General features: G+C 40.2%; 1 protein-coding gene across 13 annotated transcripts in view; it reads right to left on the bottom strand.

Annotated features, from left to right (window-relative positions):
• Positions 1-25,721, bottom strand: part of nedd4l (NEDD4 like E3 ubiquitin protein ligase) — a 54,239-nt gene that overhangs the window by 2,807 nt on the left and 25,711 nt on the right. For 3 of the 13 annotated variants that reach the window (XM_058053927.1, XM_058053916.1, XM_058053907.1), the window contains 24 exons: positions 24,100-24,254; positions 23,814-23,949; positions 23,334-23,522; positions 21,703-21,780; positions 21,525-21,575; positions 19,651-19,710; positions 17,291-17,437; positions 15,189-15,371; positions 12,219-12,416; positions 12,062-12,139; positions 10,461-10,475; positions 9,531-9,585; positions 8,528-8,586; positions 7,458-7,523; positions 6,116-6,345; positions 4,391-4,512; positions 4,244-4,314; positions 4,071-4,166; positions 3,921-3,994; positions 3,756-3,816; positions 2,487-2,546; positions 2,292-2,399; positions 1,841-1,937; positions 1,250-1,322 (listed from right to left, as the gene is read on the bottom strand). In XM_058053927.1, the coding sequence (XP_057909910.1) occupies positions 1,250-1,322; positions 1,841-1,937; positions 2,292-2,399; positions 2,487-2,546; positions 3,756-3,816; positions 3,921-3,994; positions 4,071-4,166; positions 4,244-4,314; positions 4,391-4,512; positions 6,116-6,345; positions 7,458-7,523; positions 8,528-8,586; positions 9,531-9,585; positions 10,461-10,475; positions 12,062-12,139; positions 12,219-12,416; positions 15,189-15,371; positions 17,291-17,437; positions 19,651-19,710; positions 21,525-21,575; positions 21,703-21,780; positions 23,334-23,522; positions 23,814-23,949; positions 24,100-24,254 (2,462 nt within the window). The remainder of the gene's footprint in view (positions 1-1,249; positions 1,323-1,840; positions 1,938-2,291; positions 2,400-2,486; positions 2,547-3,755; positions 3,817-3,920; positions 3,995-4,070; positions 4,167-4,243; positions 4,315-4,390; positions 4,513-6,115; positions 6,346-7,457; positions 7,524-8,527; positions 8,587-9,530; positions 9,586-10,460; positions 10,476-12,061; positions 12,140-12,218; positions 12,417-15,188; positions 15,372-17,290; positions 17,438-19,650; positions 19,711-21,524; positions 21,576-21,702; positions 21,781-23,333; positions 23,523-23,813; positions 23,950-24,099; positions 24,255-25,721) is intronic. The other 10 variants (XM_058053851.1, XM_058053944.1, XM_058053869.1 and 7 more) reach the window with 8 other exon arrangements.

The raw sequence follows: 25,721 nt of genomic DNA on the forward strand, positions 1-25,721 counted from the left end.
GGGAAGGAGGTTGTTCCCCAAAATCTCACAATACACGGCCCCAGTCATCCTCTCTTTAATGCAGTGCACTCGTCCTGTCCCATGTGCAGAAAAACACCCCCAAAGCATGATGCTACCACCCCCATGCTTCACAGTAGGGATGGTGTTCTTCGGATTGTACTCTTCATTCTTCTTCCTCCAAACACGCTTATTGGAATTATGACCAAAAAGTTCTATTTTGGTCTCATCTGACCATAAAACTTTCTCCCATGACTCCTCTGTATCATCCAAATGGTCATATGCAAACTTAAGACGGGCCTTGACATGTGCTGGTTTAAGCAGGGGAACCTTTCGTGCCATGCATGATTTCACATCATGACGTCTTAGTGTATTACCTACAGTAACCTTGGAAACGGTGGTCCCAGCTCTTTTCAGGTCATTGACCAAGTCCTGTCGTGTAGTTCTGGGCTGATTCCTCACCTTTCTTAGAATCATTGAGACCCCACGAGGTGATATCTTGCATGGGGCTCCACTCCGATTGAGATTGACCGTCATGTTTAGCTTCTTCCATTTTCTAATGATAGCTCCAACAGTGGACCTTTTTTCACCAAGCTGCTTGGTAATTGCTCCGTAGCCCTTTCCAGCCTTGTGGAGGTGTACAATTTTGTCTCTGGTGTCTTTGGACAGCTCTTTGGTCTTCGCCATGTTACAAGTTAAAGTCTTACTGATTGTATGGGGTGGACAGGTGTCTTTATGCAGCTAACGACCTCAAACAGGTGCATCTGATTCAGGATGATACATGGAGTGCAGGTGGACTTCTAATGGGCAGACTAACAGGTCTTTCAGGGTCAGAATTCTAGATGATACACAGGTGTTCAAATACTTATTTGCAGCTGTATCACACAAATAAATTGTTAAAAAATCATGCATTGTGATTTCTGGATTTTTCTTTTTAGTTTATCTCTCTCACAGTGGACATGCACCTACGATGAAAATTTCAGACCCCTCCATGATTTCTAAGTGGGAGAAATAGCAAAATAGCAGGGTGTTCAAATACTTATTTTCTTCACTGTACATTACAGTAACATGACTAGCCGCCAGAGTAGTGTCTTTGAATGCGTCTTATGAATGCCTTTTATTTCTATTTGAGTTCATTTAGTCATTTTTATGCACAGCAGCCACCACACTACTACCATGTGAAGGTGTAGTCACTTTCACAGTATCTAGGTGGGATACAACTATATTTATGTAAAATAGTGAAGTAACATACCACGTGTGGGCTCTCGGCAACTTATCTGGGGTTCCCCACTGCTCAATAGTGAACAGCTGAGGACCATTAGAACCTGGAACAAGAACAAGTACAATGCCATTGTTAGAGTTGCATTTTAAAGACGTTCTTACTTGTTTTGTAGGTCACTTTGACTTTAGTGACTTTAGCTGAATAGGTGTCCGATCTGTAAATGCAACAGCTACGCAACAGCATAAATAACATGCCTGGCAGGCTGAATTAGGCTAAATTAACATAACAAACGAGCAAGCCCAACAAGCAAGTTACCGGTACGCAAGTTCACCAAGCTCCCAATCTCATCCCAATAGGTAGCCACGTTTACATGAGGAGTTTTTCTCTTTCCGAATGGAATCTTTCCGAATGACCTTTCCGAAAACAATAATATACATGGAAAGGAATATTCCAATCGTGTGTCTACACGCGCCGCTATAATCAACCAGAATAGTCAATGGGGCATGCGCAGTAAAGCGTAAACACCAACATCACGTGATACCGACTTCCTCAAGTTTTTCTTTCACTTGTTGGAATATGGAAAATATTTTGGGAATTGAAAAAACTACAAAGAAAAATCACCATAAAGCTCAGCGAAACCGTTCATCGGCACCCTGGATGTCCCCGTGACAAACTGTAGGAGTCGGATCCTTTTTTCGGCATCCATCAACAGGACAACCTGAAAGAAGACAAAGAGATGTCATATTCATATAGTCATATTCCGTCATCTCATATCCAGCCAAGCCACATGTACGCCCCACATAGCAAAGTTGCTGCACTCTTGTGTTATGAAGTGATGGCACAAGTAGTGCAACATGCTTTTTTTTTGGTGGGGGGGGGGGATATTTGCACTGTGTGTGTGTGAAGGCTTTAAGCTCTTTCATCAGTGCAAACATGTCTTGTTCTTCCAAACAGACTTTGATCTTCAAAAGCAGATGTCAGGAGAGAAGTCACGGTCAGCATTAACCCCCCCCCCCCCAAAAAAAAACAGCAGAGAATGCAGGGAAAACACAGAATAACTTGTCAGATTCACCTTCCAGAACCACTGAATGACCGGATGGTTGGGACAGTAGCCGTTCTTGTAAACCGTGTGCTGTCTCCAGTCGTTGACGTCCACGTCGCCCAGACCGCACATGAGCAACTGCACAGCAAGGAGGCAATCACTGAATGATGCGTTCAAATGCACAAAAAAAATGCATTAAATGAAAGACGATGACGGATGCTTTACCTCCAGTTCATTTTCATCAAAGATCTTGATCAGATCGATTTGAATGAGCTCAGTGAAACCCTGAAAAGAAGAGGGTCATATCAATAATTGACAGGCAGGGCAGTTAAAACAGTGGTTCCCAAAATCCAATTTCACTTGAATGCTTCAAAAACTAATATTTATTTACATAATGTCATCTATTTATTCTCCATATTATTATTATTATATGGGCGCCAGGCAACGACATTTCGTTGGTAATTTCACTGCTGTCTTATTGTGCAATGACAATAAAGACCCTTCCTTCCTTCCTTCCTTCATGCCTTCCTTCCTTCATGCCTGCCTTCCTTCCTTCCTTCATGCCTCCATGCCTTCCTTCATGCCTTCTTTCCTTCCTTCATGCCTTCCTTCCTTCCTTCATGCCTTCCTTCCTTCATGCGTTCATGCCTTCCTTCCTTCCTTCATGCGTTCATGCCTTCCTTCCTTCATGCCTCCATGCCTTCCTTCCTTTCTTCATGCCTGCCTTCCTTCATGCCTTCCTTCCTTGATGCCTTCCTTCCTTCATGCGTTCATGCCTTCCTTCCTTCATGCCTCCATGCCTTCCTTCATGCCTGCCTTCTTTCATGCCTACCTTCCTTCATGCCTTCCTTCCTTCATGCCTGCCTTCCTTCATGCGTTCATGCCTTCCTTCCTTCCTTCATGCCTCCATGCCTGCCTTCCTTCCTTCATGCCTGCCTTCCTTCCTTCATGCGTTCATGCCTTCCTTCATGCGTTCATGCCTTCCTTCATGCGTTCATGCCTTCCTTCCTTCCTTCATGCATGCCTTCCTTCATGCGTTCATGCCTTCCTTCATGCGTTCATGCCTTCCTTCATGCGTTCATGCCTTCCTTCATGCGTTCATGCCTTCCTTCATGCATGCCTTCCTTCATGCATGCCTTCCTTCATGCGTTCATGCCTTCCTTCATGCGTTCATGCGTTCCTTCATGCCTCCATGCCTTCCTTCCTTCCTTCATGCCTGCCTTCCTTCCTTCATGCCTGCCTTCATGCCTGCCTTCCTTCCTTCATGCCTTCCTTCCTTCCTTCATGCCTTCCTTCCTTCCTTCATGCCTTCCTTCCTTCATGCCTTCCTTCATGCCTGCCTTCCTTCCTTCCTTAATGCCTTCCTTCATGCCTTCCTTCCTTCATGCCTTCCTTCCATCCTTCCTTCCTTCATGCCATGGCTCAATGAGTGAATGGGTTACTGTCATACATTGCCCCCTGGTGGCCACTGTGCTTTAATGCAGAAAGAAATACCTCCAGAAAAGCATTCATTTGCTTCTGCACCCGATTGACGAACCGCCACTGAATGACCAGACTGTAGGAAGATAAAACCATGAACATTACTGCACTGTAGAACCTCTGTGAGCATTTATTAATAATTATGACATTTATTATCATTGTGAGCATTCAAGTTCTTACTCAATGTATTCCTTTTTGTTGTCATTGGTGACGACCATATCTGAGCCGCTGGGCTTGAGGTCAACCTGGTACGTCTGGAAGACACATGCGGTAATAAAAATGAATGCAATGACTCCGGAATGCTAATTAAATTGTGGCGGCCGTGCACACCTGTCCAAAGTTGTCCTCGTCGATGCAAAACCGCAGGTCGAGTTCGGTGGGGTCGTTCTCCAGGATCCACTTGAGAGAGTTGTAGTATTCACTATCCTGCAGGGGTCATTTAACTACTTAAAACACGGTCAAGCTGAGACACTCGGGATTGCAGTTAGAAGTCAAGCGCTTACCACAGACTCCATGTCCTTTAGAGAGATCTGTTTACCCAGCATCATCTTGTAGAAGGGCCGTATGAAGAAACCTGCAGGAGGGATATGAGAAACGTCATTACCATTAAGAATAAACAAAACCTTTAAAATGCATTGTGAAATACTCACCATCCAGCAGTTTTCCATGAAACACGGCCATTCCTGCCACACGTCCAATGAACTTGAAATAGGAGAGATGATCCTCATTACACAAACCCGAGTTGGGATTGATCTGAAGAGTGTAGTTGTCCCTGGATGGACGTGGGAGGAAAGCACAGCGGGAAAAAAAGAGAGAAATCAGCGACTTAACTTTTCAACACTGAAAAGTTTCGGTCAGCACTGAAATATACAGAATCAGTCAAAAGTTAGCAGATACCTTTTCTCCTACTGTATTTAAACCTCCTCTTGCGTTTTACATTTTAATGCATAAAAAGAATCACATAACATTTGTTTACTGCATCAAGGCTTTTTGACTTTGTCAGGAAACTCTATTTCAACAAAATAAAACATTTTTTTTTACTACATTTAAAAATGGTCTGGAAATTATGACCACTGTATTGTTAGGGTCTATTTCGACCCGGTTATAATAATAAAATAAATAAAACTAATTGATTTAAGAGATATGTTCTATAGCTCTCAGTAATAGCCAGGTAACAAAAGAACCTTCAATTTATTAATATGATTTTTGAGGTTCATTTTACCATTTTTGGAAATAGAAATGGAGAGGTATAGTGACAAAAAAAGGCCTACATGCCCACACCAGAAGTATTAAAACCAACATTTTCATGGATGAGGAAGCCCAAGAAGGTAACCAAGACATAAAAAGCAAATTTGATGGTATCTTATTGTTTTTAGCTAGCTAACCCAAGAGGAAGGTTAAAGAACAAAAGCTTGAGATGACAAAGGAAATGACAACTTTTCCAATCTTGTTTATTTGGCCCAAATGCTGCTTTGTAACACTTTGATTTGGAACGTGTTTAATGTTAGTTTTAGAATATTCCGCAAGCAAATACATTTCTTGGAGGGCAGGATTAGAGCAGGGGTGTCCAAAGTGTGGCCCGGAAGCCATTTGCAGGGCACAGCTTTGTTTTTTTTTATATCAAAAAAGGTGGCCGAGTGGTTAGCATGTGGGCCACACAGTCAGGAGGTGGTAAGACCTGGCTTGGAGTCTCTGCTTGGGCATCTCTGTGTGGAGTTTGCATGTTCTCCCCGTTTGTTTGTTGTTTGTCTATATGTGCCCTGTGATTGGCTGGCCACCAGTCCAGTGTGGACAAAGCCTCTCGCCCAAAGACAGCTGCGATAGGCTCCAGCACCCCCCGCGACCCTCGTGAGGATAAGCAGTAGAAAATGAATGAATGAATGGCCACTCCAAATTGTCCATAGGTATGAATGTGAGTGTGAATGGTTGTTTGTCTATATGTGCCCTGTGATTGGCTGGCCACCAGTCCAGGGTGTACCCCGCCTCTCGCCCAAAGACAGCTGGGATAGGCTCCAGCTCCACCCTAGTAGGGATAAGCAGCATAGAAAGTTCAGACTAAAAATGCATGTTTCCATCTATATCATAAAGTTGAGATGGAGGCGCTGTTGCTTTTCAAAATAAGGGCCCCGAGTTAGAGGGTCTGTGTGTCACAAAGTCAATGTTAACAGTTTGCCATGCCAAAAAAAGCATGCAATCAGGAACCCAATGTATGCACTCCATTATGTTCTCCTGCATTGAATGTGGGAAAACGTTTGAATCAGGAAGGCTTTTTGAATGACAGGAAAAAGTAAAACTGGAAGGAGCGGGGAAACACCACCAGCAGAGCCAACAATGGGATATCACCTCCCAAAGGTAGATCTTTTTCCACAACTTACGTTGCTGAGTATTCAAAGAGGCCATAGTAAGGGTTGAACATCTCCTTTGACAAGAGGAAGAACCACTCCCGTGCAACACCGCCGTAGTCCAGGCCTTTTTCCGACTCAAACTCGATCCAAAGGCGCGCTTTCAGGACGTCAGGCTTCTTCAGAGACATGATTCGACGATATGACTCTTCGAAGATGTTGTTACGGTGGAGCTTCATCTCGAAACGGTTGGGAATGTCAGCCTGAAGTCATGCACAAATGACAAGTCAAATCAAACAAGTAAATGCGTAGTGGACAGTCAATTTGCACTTCCCCTATTTTATGGTTTATAAGTCCAAAATGTGTAGTGAAGTACTACAAGTCACACAGGAGTACTATAAAACACATTAACAGTATTTATGGTCGCACTATCATCAGAGCAAGTTCCCAACAACATAAAATTCACAAGAGATGAAGTAGCCACTTTTAATACATGACGTGATACGTAGATTGCGATGTGTAATATAACACCAAACCGTCATTTTTGTATTCACAAATGAATTTGAAATGAATGGAAAATTCGTATAAATGTGTATTTAGTCAGTTAATGGCTGACACAGTAGCTAAAATATCCAATATCCAAAAGCTAGTCATAATTACCAGGAAAAGTGTGACGATAACCACAGAACCAAAAATGGAACAAAAGGGTATGGCTGCTAGTAATGCCTTCCATCCATTTTCTATACCGCTTATCCTCATTAGGGTCGCAGGGTTGTGCAGGAGCCTATCCCAGCTGTCTTTGGGCGAGAGGCATGCTACACCCTGGACTGGTGGCCAGCCAATGGTAGCATTATCAATGCAATTAATTAAATAAGCATTACTAAGATGTGTTCCTATGGTGTCTGCTAACAGGCATACATTCCAGTAACTATTAAAAACATCAATATTGGTATGTCTGGCTTCACAAAGGATGAGCCATTTTACTTTATTCTAGTTTTATTTTATTACAATAATTGACTTTTTCACTTAAATTAAATTTCACACATATTAAAATGTTACTTTCAAAAATGTTGTTATGTTGTCAGTTTTAGGGTCGGAACAAACCAGTGTTACAGAACTGATGTGGTCACGTTTTTGACATTTAACATGCTCTAGCTGGTCCTCATCTACAATTATTTATGCCCAGCATTAGAATTAGGATAATTGCAAAGCAAAATGATCACAATGAATATTCAATTCCCTACAGACAAGAGCATCCGTATTTTCTCGCTGACAGCATGATGCTGCAATCAAGCGGCATCAACGGAAAAAAACAGGGAGTTTTCCGATGTGTGATTATTAGCACAAATCCCAGCAAGCAATCTGTAATTCTTACCGGTTTCTTCAGTTTCTTCCTGAAGTAGTCGTACTTTTGCTTGAACTCTCTGGAATATGGAACAGCCTGCACAGACGAGAACGCAATCAATGTCTAATACCAATGTCTTATCACCTCGTACTTCGGTACGAGGTACATTATTAAAAAAAAACCTTCAAATGTATTATGGAAAGCAGGAAGTGAACAAATGTAACAGTTACTGATTGGTTACTATGGTACCCATTATGGCACTGGTCATATCACCTCGTACTTCAATACGTGACAAAAAAAGCAAAAAAAAACAAAAAAAATTAAAAATTAAATAAAAAAATTAAACTATATTAGGAAAGCAGGAAGTGAACAAATGTAAAAGTTACTGATTGTAAAAGTACCAGATGGAGGGGTAGGATTTAATAATAAGCTTTGCTTCTTCCTACTCCTTTTGGACATGTGGAACTGTGAACTGATTATGTGATGCATTCAATTGTAATCTGATGCATGTTCAAATGAAATTAAACCATTACCATTACCATAATACGGTAGGTTGGAATGACTTTGAAGGTGCAGACAATTTTCTCCTGGTGTGTCACTGTACTCTACAGCTAAGCAAATGACAAATATAATTGATGAGACGACGTGATCCTCCCAGTGCTCCAAATTACACTCGGGTCAAAAGAGTAATTGTATAGATCCGTACATTTGGTTGGTTTGTAGAAACAAAAAAATACTTTTACTGCTCTCCTTCTTGCTACTCCTTATCGGACATGAACTGTGAAGTGTAACATGAAGCATTTCAATGCAAACTGTACGCATGTTCGAAATAAAATTCAACCACAACCACAAAAGTTGGTACTTGAGTAGAAGAGGGCCAAAAGTGAGAATACCCCCCCCCCCACAAAAAAAATGCATATTAGACCTGAACTGAACGGTAGTAACCTGGTGGAAACACGGCTTTCTGTGCCAACTTGAAGAACTGACACTGAGGTGTTGGCATGCTAAGTGACTTCTCCACACACCCCGACTGATGACTTCCAGTGTTAAATGGAAGAGTGTGTTGTTTCCATGCAGCTAAAGAAGTGGAAAGAACTCACGGGTCCAGTGATAGCAGGACTCTGAAGGCGAGGGTCCTCCCACTGCGTGTTCTTCGTATCTAGGTGAGACAAACACATTTTATGAAAAGACAGACAGACATTTTGTGGATATTATTTTTTTTTAATTTCTCAATTTATCTTCTCAATTTAAATGATGAAATCAAATGTGGGGAATTTATTTACACCAAGCTACCCTCAGTAATCACATTACTGCCGTATGATGATGATTATATGGGTAGTCTTATGGGGGCAGGGGACAGTTACTATGGTATCCATTATGGCACTCTATGGTCATATCATCTCGTACTTCAATATGTGACAAAAATAAAATTAAAAAAAATAATTAAAAAAAATAAAATTTAAATTTTTTTAAAAATTAAAAAAAAAAACTATATTAGGAAAGCAGGAAGTGAACAAATGTAACAGTTACTGATTGTAAAAGTACCAGATGGAGGGGTAGGATTTAATAAGCTTTGCTTCTTCCTACTCCTTTTGGACATGTGGAACTGTGAACTGATTATGTGATGCATTCAATTGTAATCTGATGCATGTTCAAATGAAATAAAACCATTACCATTACCATTTGTGGGCAGATGCACCCCCCCATATAATTAGGCCAAAATTTGGTAGAAAACCCATCTAATTCAAACTAGCTGTGTGGTAAATTGTAAATATGTAGTAATGTATTCAAGAATGACAACATAGTAATAGCCTCTTTTGTGAATGCAGTTGAATACAACCTATTACTTGACATTTATTTTGCCTAAAGTATGCATTTTCAGGTGTAAAAAGGGCAAAAAGCAACTAAATTACACATACAAAAAGGAATTCAGAAGTCACAGTTAATATGTTTGAGTACATTGTTGAACACAGGAATTGCATTTAAAATCTGGGTCTTGAGCTGAAAAGGTTAGTTTCTAAACCCGAATCGAGCATCCAAGACTGGATTTTGTTATTGTTTTGTCTAAAAAAAATCTTATGTAATGTCATATTGTTGGCTTACTGTGGTCAATGTAGAAGGTGCGTCCGTCTGTGTGAACTCTCTCTTCCCATCCAGGCTAAACAAAACAAAACAAAACAAAATGAAACATCAGATGGAGGTACGGGGGGAGAGGGGAAGTCACCATTTAATCAGGCCATGCTCAAATAGTCATTCAAATCCGTCCTTCTTTATTTCAGGCTTGATTGAACTTGGTCCAAAAAAAAAAAAAAAAAAAACACACTGCAAAGCTCAATCAAACACCACAAAAAGGAACTGAAGGGATTTTTCTTTCCTGTTTTGAGTCAGGACTGCGACGTACTGTCGGAACACACGACACTGAAAGTTAAATCACAACTCCCACTTTCAAAAATTGGAGCGCCATCAATGACTGTGTCACAGGCCACACGCACTCACTCAGCACCGGCAATCAGGCAATTAAAATAAAGACATTGACGAGGGGGTAAGGGGGGGGCGAGGCTGTACCAGCCAAACATCTACAGTGGTTGTCCTCAGCTGCAGGAGAAAGAAATGCAGACATGCAAGTTTCTATTATCTGAAGTTGCTTTTGCCTCTCTTTAAACCGCAACACCTTCTATGAATCCTTGCTAAAAAAAAAAAAAAAAAAATGTGCAAGGTGCTTTGTTCTCGGTCCCAATGATAAAGTTACACAGACATAGCGTAATCTTAGAGGCCCACGGGAGAGAGCCAAAAGGGAGTGGTGGTGGTAGTGCAGAGGCTGTGCGGAGAGAGGAAGCTGGAAAAGGGATGGATGAAAAAGAAGGGAAGAGGTACAACCCATCCATGCTGGCCACAAGAGCGAGAGAGAACAGAGGGGAAAAAAAACAAAACAAAAAAAAAAAAAAGCGCAGTGCTGTCTGCAGGCATGATGTGACCACAGCATGAAGGACCAGACAAGGTAGGTAGGCAGGCAGAAGGAGGGAGCCAACCAACCTCCTCTGGTAGGTTCTGCCAAACAGACATGGCCGGGTGCGGAAGAAGTAGTGTATATTAGATCCACCAGAACAGAAGAGGAGAAAGAGAGAGAACATATGCGTACAGCACACACACACACACACACACACACACAAACACACACGCCTGTCAAGATGTACAAACCCATGATGCTTCACATGAAGTCAACATGGCGCTACTGTAATGTTGGCTCCTTATTTAGGAGTTGGAGCTACATAATAATCACGTCCGTTAGACTACACCCCACTCCACCCACAGCTGCCTTCAATGTCGCGGGACTAAAAAGGAAATTCCTTGTTCCATCTGATGGAGAGATAATACCTTAATTAAGCGTCAAAAGATAAAATGCCAGAAGTATAACGGAACATCTAAAATGGAACACAGTTAAAAATACACTTTATTACTTTGTCTAAATGTGTAAATTTACAGTCATTTAGTAATTATTATGTGAATTTTATCTATTTATTTTTCTTATCCTATTTTCTCAATTGAGCAGCACGGTGGTTGAGTGGTTAGCGCGTAGACCTCGCAGCTAGGAAACAGGCTACAGGTTAGAATCACTGGACATTGTTTAGGTTAGCTTGAGAAAAATATCCTTTACAAGACTTCTTAGGGGGCTGCACGGTGGTAGAGTGGTTAGCACGCAGACCTCACAGCTAAGAGACCAGTGTTCAATTCCACCCTCGGCCATCTCTGTGTGGAGTTTGCATGTTCTCCCCGTGCATGCATGGGTATTCCGGTTTCATCCCACATTCCGAAAACATGCTAGGTTAATTGGCCACTCCAAATTGTCCATAGGTATGAATGTGAGTGTGAATGGTTGTTTGTCTATATGTGCCCTGTGATTGGCTGGCCACCAGTCCAGGGTGTACCCCGCCGTAGTTGCCCTCAGCTTCGGTGCCAGTAATGTTACGTAGATGCAGAATCTGACGTGACTTTTTCCTTCTTCCCCCACTCCATTTCAAACCCTTTCTTAAGTAACTTAAGTTACTTAACTAGTTCATTCGGTAGCTCGCTATGATTCAAGCGGCAGCCATCTTTTAAGTCCCTGCAGAGATCCTGTAGACCGCTCCTAAGAGTTACCCAATGCGGCGTAAACAAAGCCAGTATCACTTATCATGTCTCCTATACTAAGCGTGTAAAGATGTTATTTCAACTCTAGGGGGCACTAATAATGTAAAAAAAAAAAACATTTTAGAAGGCAAACAGGTTTTCTATTCTCTACAAAAATATTTCATATATTAATATTGAATCCTACTTTGCAGAAATTCGGTCATGTCTGGAGCCAATTAACCACGAGAAAAGAGAGATGACATCTTGTGCTCTACACTCATGTCTATGTCCTGGATGTGCAGTCACACTCGTAATAAAAAAAAAAACACAATACTTTTGCATGTCAATTTAGAAGAATGGTTCTCAATTATTTTCCACATAAAATCCATTTCCATTATTCCTAAAGGTTAAAAAAAAAAAGTCTCTCTCGGAGGTTCCACTGTATACATAAAAAGCCACGGCCTCATTTCAACAACACCTGAATATTATGGGTTTTTTTAGCGTATAGGTTAGCAAAATGTACTTACAGGAAGAGGGCCAAGGTCACCAGGTTCCATGGAGTTCTTGGTCCGCATATGGACAGGGTACTTCAACCTGGGATCCTCCTAGTTTTCAGAGAAAGAGAATAGAAAGCGTATGAGAGGTGGTTTCAATGCAAAAAAACCAAAAAAAACGTTAACCCACCCATGTGGTCGTTCTACTGTTGTGGTCGATGAAGAAAGGCCGTCCGTTAGGGGCTATCCTCATCTCCCAGCCAGGGGGAAGGAAGCTCTGCTGGGCTTTGTGTTGGGACTTGGGCGAGCTGTAGGGCGATGGCTGGGGGGACTGCGGGTTGGAGAACGTGTCCTTCACTGCACGCCGCGCCTGGATGTTGTTGGCGCCCTGGAAGCGCAATTACAAGGGATGTCTCAAGACATATGTTCTTTAAGTTCTATGAATATTTCCATCGTTAGAATCGGAAGAGATATACATTAAGATATACATTAACACCCAGTTCAAGAGATGGTACGATCAATGATATTGGGTTTCCGAGAATGAGACAATAAGACGCAATTTTAAGCATAAACTCAAAATTATTAAGGTTGGAGTTAGGTTTAAAGTAAGTTAAAATAGTGTCAGCATTTGTAAATGCTACAACTAGTAATTTATGTTGACGGGTAGTTATGAATAGACATGTAACATAGACTGCACATTGCAGTAGATTAGCTTTGTTTACACTAAAAAGAACTACAGTCCCTGTGATGTCTAATTGCTAATTAGACATGCTAATTATTAACTCGTGATTGTTGATGTTCAATGCTAATTATTAGCTCATGACTGTTGAAGTTCGTTGTTAATTATTAGGTAATGATTGTTGAAGTTTAAATTTTTGTTACAAATTTTTAGCAAATTGTTCGCTCATGATTTTTGAAATTTGATGCTAATATTAACTCATGATTGTTGATGTTCGATGCTAATTATTAGCTCATGATTGTTAGAGTTCGATGCTAATTATTAGCTCATGATTGTTGATGTTTGATGCTAATTATTAGCTCATGATTGTTGATGTTCGATGCTAATTATTAGCTCATGATTGTCGTAGTTGATGCTAATTATTAGCTCATGATTGTTGAAATTTGATGCAAATTGTTCGCTCATGATTTTTGATGTTCGATGCTAATTATTAGCTCATGATTGTTAGAGTTCGATGCTAATTATTAGCTCATGATTGTTTATGTTCGATGCTAATTATTAGCTCATAATTGTTGGAGGTTTATGCTAATTATTAGGTCATTATTCTTGATGTTCAATGCTAATTATTAGCTCATGATTGTTGGAGTTTGATGCTAATTATTAGCTCTTGATTGTTGGAGTTCGATGCTAATTATTAGCTCATGACTGTTGAAGTTGGTTGTTAATTATTAGGTAATGATTGTTGAAGTTTGATACCAATTATGAGTTAATGATTGTCGAAGGTTGATGCTAATTATCAGCTCATGATTGTTGAAATTTGATGCTAATATTAACTCATGATTGTTGATGTTCAATGCTAATTATTAGCTCATGATTGTTAGAGTTTGATGCTAATTATTAGCTCATGATTGTTGATGTTCGATGCTAATTATTAGCTCATGATTGTTGATGTTCGATGCTAATTATTAGCTCATGATTGTCGTAGTTGATGCTAATTATTAGCTCATGATTGTTGAAATTTGATGCAAATTGTTCGCTCATGATTTTTGAAATTTGATGCTAATATTAACTCATGATTGTTGATGTTCAATGCTAATTATTAGCTCATGATTGTTAGAGTTTGATGCTAATTATTAGCTCATGATTGTTGATGTTCGATGCTAATTATTAGCTCATGATTGTTGATGTTCAATGCTAATTATTAGCTCATGATTGTCGTAGTTGATGCTAATTATTATCTCATGATTGTTGAAATTTGATGCAAATTGTTCGCTCATGATTTTTGAAATTTGATGCTAATATTAACTCATGATTGTTGATGTTCGATGCTAATTATTAGCTCATGATTGTTAGAGTACGATGCTAATTATTAGCTCATGACTGTTTATGTTCGATGCTAATTATTAGCTCATAATTTTTGGAGTTTGATGCTAATTATTAGCTCATAATTGTTGGATTTCGATGCTAATTATTAGCTCATGTTTGTTGATGTTTGATGCTAATTATTAGCTCATGATTGTTGATGTTCGATGCTAATTATTAGCTCATGATGGTTGGAGTTCGATGCTAATTATTAGCTCATGATTGTTGGATTTCGATGCTAATTATTAGCTCATGTTTGTTGATGTTTGATGCTAATTATTAGCTCATGATTGTTGATGTTCGATGCTAATTATTAGCTCATGATGGTTGGAGTTCGATGCTAATTATTAGCTCATGATTGTTGGCGTTCGATGCTAATTATTAGCTCATGATTGTTGAAACATGTAACATAGACTGCACGTTGCAGTAGATTAGCTTTGTTCACGCTAAAAAGAACTACAGTCCCCGTGATGCGGGGAGTTGAGTTCTGAGCGTATACTCTATCTAACCTTCAAGAACTTTCTGACCTCAAAAGTATTACCGACCTTGCACTGCTCTTTTGAAGACCGTACATTGAGGTCTAAATCAAATAAGTCCTACAAAGTTAGAAAGCGATACAAAGTTATAAGTCATTATCACGTACTGATCTGGATTTTGACAAGAACAAACCTTCGCATTAATTAATCCCCAGACTTCTCCCGTCTAAACTGGATGTTGTAATTATGTTCAGCCTTTTTTTTTTTTTTTTTACCTTGCTCTCACCTCAACTGTGTCTTGTTATCAACAGCCACGCGCCTACACGCACCTTAATTAAACCTCTATCAGGTCGCTTCCCTCGGTAGTTGTACAGTTATTTTTACAGTATTATTCATTCCCAGACTGCAAGATTTGAAAGTAAGCACTTTAACAAGGAGCTCAAGCATCCAGTTCAGGTCGAGAAATGACATTCATGGGTTGGAAGAAGGTGAATGGTGAGCAGAAGCAAGACAGATGTGAATACGTTTGAGGAGTCTTGCTGTAAGAGGTTGCAAATGGTTACAGGGATGAACGGAAAAGCTGATTTAAGGGTAGGGAATGAAAATAAGGAGTGCAGTACGGGAACTGGTGACTAATTCTCACCTCCAAGGGTGTAGAAAGGGTGACAGTGGGGGAGCTGAGGCTACGAGGTCGTCGGACTTGGGGCTCATGGAGGTGGTTGTTGGAAACATTGGAAGAGGAGGAGGAAGGGGTAGGTGCCAGGGCCGAAGCTCCTCCTGATGCTGCAACTGCCGCCGCAGAGGTGCTGGCTCCATCTTCAGTCAGCTGCCAGAAGGAGAAAAAGCGCCTTTGAGGTTAAGTTAGGTAGGAACATGGTGAGCGGAGATGGGTGCTAACCATGCAGGAACTGATGCCGCTTTCCCATTGCACAGTATCGGCTTTGATTCTACTCAAGTAGTACCAAAACTGCATTACATATTACTCTATTTGTATAAGGTGCAACCAATTTTCTATTCATAAATCAACAGTTTTTTTTTACCAGATAAATTACCAGATATTTGATTACTTTCATAACTTTAACCTTTATGATAAGGACAGAAAATATTATTATGATATGTGAGGAGGACATCTTTGTCCCTTAATGGTAGCAATTAAACTTTTTAGGTTACATCAAACATGTCCAAACTTTTTCCAGCTAGGACCATAGACTGAAACGCAAAAGGATGCAAGGGTCAGTTTGATATTATGTAGATATGCTGAGAAGTTATATATATTTCAAGAAAAAAATGCATCTCAGCTCTGTGATGTAACCCTAACTTGCTCTTTTTTTTCTCATGAAATTACAGCTCGTTTTTTTTGCCATTTCTGCTCTTTTTTTGTTTTTCTTTTATATTTCCAACTGTTGACATTTTTTCTTCTCTTAATTATGACTTTGTCCACAATATTTTGACTTTATTCTCATTACACTAACTTCTTCCTCAACCTAATTCTCCCAAATCTACAACTTAATTTGCTTGTTTGTTTTTCATAGTATTACAACTATAAAAATATAATGTCTCTTTTTTTAATATTTCAACATTATTCTAATAAAATGACTGTATTTTTCACTATATAATTAAAATTTAAATTATGACTTTTTTTACTTTAATTAGTATTTTGACTTTATTCTTGTAAAATTGCTGCAAATGCTTACATTTTTAATTAATGAAAAAAATATTTTTTTAATTATTTTTATTTTTTTTAAAGTCTTCTTGATAAATTATATTTTTAGAATGTTAGCCGATAGCCACAAATGACCCCCCAGGCTGCATTTTGGACAACCCTGGGCTACATTGTATACAGTATAGCATTATAATTAGTTAGGATTCATATGTAAAAAAAAAAAATACTCGGCCATATTTGTTGTGTATTTTATTGGGATAAAAATGACAAAAAAGTAATTTGTAGGAGAAAAAAAATGCCACAAACATGATCAATATGTTATCAAATCAAAGTATTACTGATCACTAAAAAGAGTGTGGAGACTAAAATTACATGGCTCAAAAATGTCCTTCAATGTTTCAATAATATAATGGAAAAGTGATGACTATTGTGGCATTTTTAAATACAGATTATTTTTTGTCACTTCTTTCCCAATAAAACAAACACGTATAGCAAAAAAGTACTGTGCAACGGGAATTGGTTAATACACCAATGACAAATCATTTGAAAATGACTTCGCCAAGGATGTTGTTTGCTAGTTTAGGTGGATTAGGCAAAACTACTCCAATTTGGTGCAGATCCAAACTAGCATTGTCCAGCCTTGGCGGAGTTGCCACATTAAGTTCAGTTACAGAATGACCTCCCCTCTTTCTGCCATCTGAGCATTCACGGCAAAAGATGGGAAACACACAATGATGACAATAAACAGATACAACACAACCATCAAGTGAAGAAAGACAGTCATAAATTGTTGAGATTTTTTTCCCCAAGAGAGAGAGAGTAGATCCACAGTAGCTTCACTTCAGGATCACTTCTGCCGTACACAGACAATAAAGCATGGCAAGACAATTGGGACAAATGGGAAGGAGAACACGTGGTTCCAATCCAGAGTGTCAGAAAATGCTAGACAAGAGAAGGAAGACACCAGGAGAAGAACTGGATAGAAGAAAAAAAAAAAAGACTCTGAGGTTGCAAACACAAGTGGGAACAGAGAACTGACGCCACGACGGGGGCCAAGGTAAGATCCGCTCCTGCCTTCTGACCTGCTGTACCTGCACAATAGGCCTAGTCCAGGTAGTGGTGCGGTTGTTATGGTTGACGTAATAAGTTCTCCCCTTGGCATCCTTCCTCTCTTCCCATCCGGGGGGCAGGCCCGAGGTCGTCAAGTTGAAAGGGGTTGCTGTGGGAGACTGGCCCAGAGAAAGCAAAAATAAAATCAGTCAAAGCGAAAGGCGACATTGTGAGGACATGAGGGAGTTATCACATGAATTTCCATAAAAAAGGCACAGAAGACGCAACCTAGTGGAAGTGGGCGACACACTACAGCAGGGGTGGGCAAACTTTTGGACTCAGGGGCCGCATTGATTTAAGAAAATTGACGGGGGGATGGGGGGGGGGGGGGATCAGACTATATATTTTAAGTGTCATGGAGTCTGCTATATATATACTTTGAGATCATTTATTTGATGTAAAGTGCCTTATAATTTAAATTTTAATATTATTATTATTATTATTTGGTTAATAATAATAATGATAATTATTATTCTAATTGTTATTATTATTGTTATTATGATTATTATTATGGTGCTTGTGTCCCTTTTTTCAGGATCAAATAACGAAAATTGATAAGTCAGCTACTTCAACCATGAAAATGTTGGTTCAAGCCATGATGCCAGGTTGTATGTTGAGTTTAAATGAAATACTTTGGAAAGAACGGGCGGGCCGTATTCAAACACTTGGCGGGCCGGATGTGGCCCCCGGGCCGTAGTTTGCCCACCCCTGCACTACAGTATCAATACACACACCTCAGCGATAATAACACACTACATAGTGTTTTACAACATCCTGGCATTTAACAATGCATGTTAAAGGCAGAAAACAAGAACAACATACAAGAAAGAGTATATGACAGTGTTCTTCAAGTGGCGTCCTGCGGGCCAAATTCAACCTAACACCAAGTCAAACCCATCTATGAGTTCAGTTCAAACATATTTTGAAAGCAGGTTCCTAAAAACACCCCTGACTAACGTTTTGGTAGTAGATCATGAAAAACAGCAGTGCACTCGAATTCTTTTAAAGGTTCCTAAACTTGCACTTTGGCAGTAGGTTCCGAAAAGCCAACGCGCGCTACTGTCATATACAAGTCACCCCTCACCACTGTGCGCTTTGAATTTTGAGGCTTCACTCAAAGTCCTTATTAAAATAAATAACGCAAGACATAAATGAAATTGGTAATAATTTTGGCAGTAGGTTCCGAAAAACAGTAGAGTTCTACTGTCATATAGAACATGGGTCTCAAACACGCGGCCCGCAGGAACACTAGTTTGAGGCCCCCGCCTTGATATGAAAGTTTAATGTTAGTGCGACCCGCGCAAGTTTGCTATGGATGCTGTATGGTATCATGTACCCAGAAAAAAAATTATTACGTTTGATTAATGTTCATGTTAAAGGTTAAATAACTGTTAATAGTTATCCTCCCTATCCGTGTGGAAGTGGTAAGTTTGTGTCTATTTAAGGTTAAAGGAAATAACTTGAAGGCTACCGTTTAGGTCGCTAGCTCTCTAGTTTGCGAGTTAGCATGTGTCTCAAGACCCTGCAGTTGCGCAATATGTTGTAAATAAAAAGAGTATAAATGTGACTATAGTCGTGTTTTGTCATGTCTACAGGGCTCTAATAATGCTTTGTTAATTATAATCTGAAAAAAATAATTTGTCTACCCACCAACTATATGTGGTTTCTTAAGTTTTTATTATTTGCAGTTTTATTAAAATTATTATTATATTTATTTATTACTGATTGATTTTCTTTATTGTTGATTTATTTATTTATTTTTCATCTTATTTTGTGTAGAAAAATAAAAATTAAGATATTTGAGAACAGTGGAATGTTTTATCTGAGCTTTTCTTGTAGAAAATCGGAACCAAAGCAAAGTTTATTCATTTTTCTGTTTTTAATAAATGCGTTTTGTTTTTGTTTTTGTTTTTTTTTGGAAAACCTGATGCGGCCCAGTCCCTAGCTCCAGTGGCCCCCAGGTAAATTGAGTTTGAGACCCCTGATATAGAGCCTAGGTCCCCAAAGCGGGGTACATGAATAAAATAGAGAAAAAAATGTGTGCCTAATGAATTAATGGTTTTGGCAGGAGGTCCTTAAAAACAGCTGTTCCTGTCATATAAAGATCCTTGCATTGACATTATACAGAAAATACCAATAATTATCATAAGCTATGGGCGATCTTTAGCTTTCCAAAAATATGTACCCCGGAACAATTTATTGAATAACCCTGATGCAAGAGGTCAGCATGGATGTACTATACTGTATGTGGAAAGACAGTACAAGATACAAAGCTAAATTTGTTAACTACAGGTACAGAAGGGCTGATACTGTAAATAAACGGAGACATTACCATGGCATCCTCACCACCTGAGACAGTTTGAGCTCTTGTTCTTCTGGAATGGGATCTCTGCTGGTGGTAGACAACAATGGAAGATGTTCTTTTAGTTCACCGCTTTGTTATTAGACGGAAATGGGAAGGTGGTGAGGGAGAGAATTTAGGGAGCAGCATGGCAGAGGCTGAAGGGACAAAAAGGGTGTGATTATATCTTTTTGGGGGGTTTGGGGCGGGAGTGATTGAGATCAAAAGAGGGAAATCCATTGCGGTGTACTGACTAAGAGGTGGGGGGGAATCAGTTGTTAATCAGAAAGTAACTGCAGTTCTGATTGGTTGATTTCATTATGCAAGAAAAGACAAACGGGATGTCAGAAAGCCAATTGCAATATTAGCTTTGAAACATTTTCTTAACTTTGAGAAGCACCGGGTTTATGGCAATCTCTATATAATAAAGACGCCTTCAGCAAAGTCATAATGTATATAGTAATATGCTGTATTAGACCCGAGTTCAATTCCACCCTCGGCCATCCCTTGTGTGGAGTTTGCATGTTCTCCCTGTGCATGCGTGGGTTTTCTCTGGGGACTCTGGTTTCCTCCCACATTAATATTTTGACTTTATTCTTGTAAAATTGCTGCAAATGCTTAAATTTTTGTTGCCTGCAGCCTATTCATTAACAAATTTATTTATAAAAAAGATAAAGACATAAAATTATACATTATTTTTTAAATTGAAAATTGTCACCCAAAAAATATTTTCACATTTTTAAAATGTCGGGTTTTTAAAAACAAAAAATAAAAAAATATATATTTTTTTTACAAAACAATTACAAAATGTTCCCCACAAAATACATATATATTTTTTACCATAAAAAATGTGTCAAAATATCAGAGTGGCTTCCTGAGTCTTTTGATTTTTCAGTATCCAGCCCTTGGTGAAAAACGTTTGGATAGCCCGGCCTAAGAAGTCTTCATTCATTTCTACCGCTTATCCTCGCCAGGGTCGCGGGGGTGCTGGAGCCTATCCCATCTGTCTTCGGGCAAGAGGTGGAGTACACCCTGAACTGGTGGCCAGCCAATCACAGGGCACATATAGACAAACAACCATTCACACTCACATTCATACCTATGGACAATTTGAAGTGGCCAATTAACCTAGCATGTTTTTGAAATGATACAACTTAATGTAAAGCTAGCATAGTGACGAAAGTGGCTGCTCAGGGCATAAACGATAACAATTTGGAGACGCCAATTCACCTAGCATGTTTTTGGAATGTGGGAGGAAACCGGAGTACCCGGAAAAAACCCATGCATGCACGGGGAGAACATGCAAACTCCACACAGAGATGTGCCGAGGGTGGAATTGAACCCTGGTCTCCTAGCTGTGAGGTCTGCGCGCTAACCACTCGATCACCGTGCAGCCTAAGAAGTCTTGTAATGGATATTTTTCTCTATTTTTTCTCAAGCTAACCTAAACAATGTCCAGTGATTCTAACCTGTTTCCTCGGAAGGCCAATGCGAACAGATTACACAATCCCACTGTCACAAAGCAAAAGGCTGACATCCGCAACTGTGCTAATCCTTGATTCACCAGCCCTGTGACTCAAACTGTGTGAGTACACGTCAGACTCATGTGACTCAAGATGCGGATGTTGACTTGATATATACTGGCTTGAGTTGGAGCGGTCATGCTCCCGGAACATGGCTAAGCATTTCCCTTCAATGCTGCTGCAAGTCAGCTATAAAGGGGGGGAGAAGGAAGCGGTGCGGTAATCCTAGTGAGGCAAGAAGAAAGGAATGAACGATGGCAGTCGGGGGAAGGAAAAGTGAGGAGTTAGCAACACCTTGCCTGGGGTGGAAAAAAGGGACAATTTAAATGTGCGTACACCCACAATTTTGGAGATGTGAATGTGAAGAAGATGAAGATCAAGACACCCACATGCCTTGAGCATTCATGGAGACAAAGAGGACAGGAAAGTTGAGAGTACTTGACGCAACAAAAGAAAAAAGGGAGGAAGTCACACCAGCAAGACGGGACAGGCGGAAATGCGAGGATTGGGAAATAAGTACCATAAGAGGAGGAGCCTGGGCTTGATCATTGACTCCGTCTGTCATACTGGAGGAGCGGAGTCTGCTGGACAGCTGAGTCTGCCGAGAGAGACAGTTGTTGACGGGTTTTAAAATACCTCGAGAGTTAAACACATACTAAGTCATGTAAATAGAAATGATCCATTCCAGGGTCAAAGGGGGAGAACATTTTGAAGTACTATTAATTAGTGTAAAAATGGTCCAACCCAGGTATGTATATTTGATGTAAAACAATAACGCTCAATTTAATTACAAAGGCCTAAAGCAGGGGTCTCAAACACGCGGCCTGCGGGCCAAATGTGGCCCGCAGGACACTAGTTTGAGGCGTCCCGCCTTGACATGAAAGTTTAATGTTAGTGCGGCCCGCACAAGTTTGATATGGATGCTGTATGGTATCATATCAAAATTATTACGTTTGATTAATGTTCATGTTAAAGGTTAAATAACTGTTAATAGTTATCCTCCCTATCCGTGTGGAAGTGGTAAGTTTTTGGCTATTTCAGTTTAAAGGAAATAACTTGAAGGCCACCGTTTAGGTCGCTAGCTCTCTAGTTTGCGAGTTAGCATGTGTCTCAAGACCCTGCAGTTGCGCAATATGTTGTAAATAAAAAGAGTATAAATGTGACTATAGTCGTGTTTTGTCATGTCTACAGGGCTCTAATAATGCTTTGTTCATTTTAATCTGAAAAAAATAATTTGTCTACCCACCAACTATATGTGGTTTCTTAAGTTTTTATTATTTACCGTTTTATTATTATTATGATTATTATTATATTTATTTATTACTGATTGATTGATTTTCTTTATTCTTGATTTGTTTATTTATGTAAAAATTAAGATATTTGAGAACAGTGGAATGTTTTATCAGAGCTTTTATTGTAGAAAATCGGGACCAAAGCACTGAAAAAGTTTGTATATTTTTCTGTTTTTAATAAATGCCTTTCTTTTTTTCTTTTTTTTTTGGTAAAAACCTGATGCGGCCCAGCCTTGCCCAGACCCTAGCTCCAGTGGCCCCCAGGTAAATTGAGTTTGAGACCCCTGGCCTAAAGTAAAGTCGTGTGAAGTAGGTAGGTAGATACTTTATTCATCCCCATGGGGAAATTCGCATAGTAAGTAATCAACTCTTAATATTAGATGCAAAACCACTAATTCCACTACTTCCTGTTTCAAGCTGCAGCCATCATAAGACCTTTTATGTAACGTTTAACATCCTTCAGTGTAAAAATAAGTTGCCGGCTGTTAAAGTGGACCTATTATGCTCATTTTTCGGCCGTTTGTATTGGGTTGTGGACTCCTATAGAGCAGTTACGCAGAGAATTTATATAATATAAGGAAGTCCGCCCCTCTGTGACATCACAAAGTAACAGTTTTACCACACTTTTTCAAACCTCAGCATTTTGAGGGCTCACTTCCAAATGTACAAACCTCATTATCTGAAACTTTGACATGTTTTAAAATGAGAATAATACATTCTAACTACATTTATAGGTCAGAAAAGTGGAAAGAGCATAGTAGGTCCCCTTTAAGAAAACTTTTTTTTTTAAGAGACACAATTTTTAGTTTCTTCTCCACTGTTAAGTACTGTACTGTGGAGTATAATGTTAATATCTCACCAGAACCGAGCTGGGTCCTGCTACTTCCCCGTTAGTGTCGGGGGTGAGCGACAGCCTCAGATTCATGTCATCAGAGAACTCCTGGGCGACGGGCGTCGGCGGGGGTTGCGGAGTAAGCATGGATGACGTTCCCGGAAGGGACTGAGCCAAGCTGTCATTAGGATCTTCCTCTGTGATGAGCTCCCAAGACTACAGGAGATTAAAACATTACAAAAATGTATTATTTATTGACTGTATTGTACCGTACTGCTGTACTGACTCTGAATATTTCCCTTTTGGAAAACTAGTATTCGAAAAAGATACAAAATTAGATCAATCATAACTTAAATATCAATAAAATAGCCAGAGGATTACAATAAAAATGTTGCATAAATGCATAAATGAAAACCATCAAGTTTTTGGCGAAGAAAAAAAACTTTCTTACATTTGGCTCAATATGGTATATAAATGTGTGTGTGTGTGTGCAGAAACCACTCTCACATTGTCAATTTCTCGTGGTTCGAGGTGCTCGTTCTCCAGGTCCTCGCTGATGTGGCGTCTTGAACGGAAAACGCGATGTGCTTCCTGATGGATCTGACGCTGCCGATTGTCACTCTCTGTCTCGGAAATCACATCCCTTAGAAAGGAATACAAATGCAGGCGTTTATTCATTTGAATGCAAACAGCTCATAAAAATCATCAGTGGAAAACATGTCAATCAACCAGTCCATTTAAGATGGATGAAGCATTGTAGTGAGAGAAACACAAGGAGGGAAAGAAAGCATACATGTTGGAGGGCCGTTTCCATTGTGTAGAGCGGTTGTTGTGGTTAACATAGTAGGTGCGACCCAGGTTGTCCACCTTCTCTTCCCAGCCTGGAGGAAGTGGCGGTAGCATCTGCTGGGGTCGCTGTGAGCCCGAGTCTGCAGACTCATCCCAGCCCTAAAATAACGTAGGCACAATTATCCAAGTCAGGCAAAATGTAATTATTAAAAGAGCTGTATAAAACTGTCTCCAAGACTGCCAGGAGGGTGCGAACAACATTCAAATGTAGTATCAGACCCACAACACAAGCGGGACGGTGGATGAGTGTGCGGAAAACAACACACCATCCATCCATTCATTCATTTTCCTCCGCTTATCCGGGTCTGGGTCGCGGGGGCAGCAGTCTCTGCAGTAGGGAAGCCCAGACTTCCTGGTCCCCGGCCACCTCCTCCAGCTCCACCGGGATGACACCAAGGCGTTCCCAGGCCAGCTGTGAGACATAATCCCTCCAGCGTGTCCTAGGTCTGCCCCCGGGGCCTTTTCCCAGGCAGGGCATGCCCGGAACACCTCACCAGGGAGGCGTCCGGGAAGAACCAGATTTGGCCGCCGAAGACCAGGTCGCCCAGCCACCCGCCCAACACACTACCCAACACACAATGCACCGGACCCTTATGCTTGCCCCCGTAGGTGGTGGGTCTACGAGGGGGAGATCCCGTGTGGCTTCTTCGGGCTGGGCCCGGCTGGGCCCCACGGGTGAAGGCCCGAAAACAAGACACAAAGGATGCAAACAAATAAAGGATGCATTATTACTAGGGCTGTCAATCGATTAAAATATTTGATTGTGATTAATCAAATTTTAGGGCCATAGTTAATTCAGAATTAATCGCATTTAATCGCAGCTAGAAATAAGTTTTTTTGTTTAGTAAATAGGGGAAAACAATTCAGTGTGCAACTACAACATTCATTCATTCATTTTCTACCGCTTTTTCCTCACGAGGGTCGCGGGGGGGTGCTGGAGCCTAACCCAGCTGTCTTCGGGCGAGAGGCGGGGTACAACTTGGACTGGTCGCCAGCCAATCACAGGGCACATATAAACAAACAACCATTCACACTCACATTCATACCTATGGACAATTTGGAGTGGCCAATTAACCTAGCATGTTTTTGGAATGTGGGAGGAAACCGGAGTACCCGGAGAAAACCCACGCATGCACTGGGAGAACATGCAAACTCCACAGAGAGATGGCCAAGGGTGGAATTGAACCCTGGTCTCCTAGCTGTGAGGTCTGCGTGGCAACTACAACAATAAAGACAAAATTTTATGTAAATCAATTTGGGAACTACAGCATGGGCCATTATTTAAAACAATACAGTCAACAAGCATATTTTTGTATAGCTATTTTTCCTCTATTATTAGCATATTAGCTCTTAAACTCGCCCCCAAATGTTCAGCAAATACAAAATGTGAACGAGTGAGCCCTTTCACACTTTTTTTGATTACAGTGTCAGCTCAAAATAAGATTTGTTTATTTATGATACTCTAAATGTTTGAGTAAAAGATTATTTAGGAACATTCAGAAATGATTATCAATAAAGATTTGCCTCAATGCACCTTTCCTTCATGAAATATACAAATGAAAATAC

This window comes from Doryrhamphus excisus, chromosome 2 (genome assembly GCF_030265055.1).
Source record: "Doryrhamphus excisus isolate RoL2022-K1 chromosome 2, RoL_Dexc_1.0, whole genome shotgun sequence".
Classification (NCBI taxonomy): domain Eukaryota; kingdom Metazoa; phylum Chordata; class Actinopteri; order Syngnathiformes; family Syngnathidae; genus Doryrhamphus; species Doryrhamphus excisus.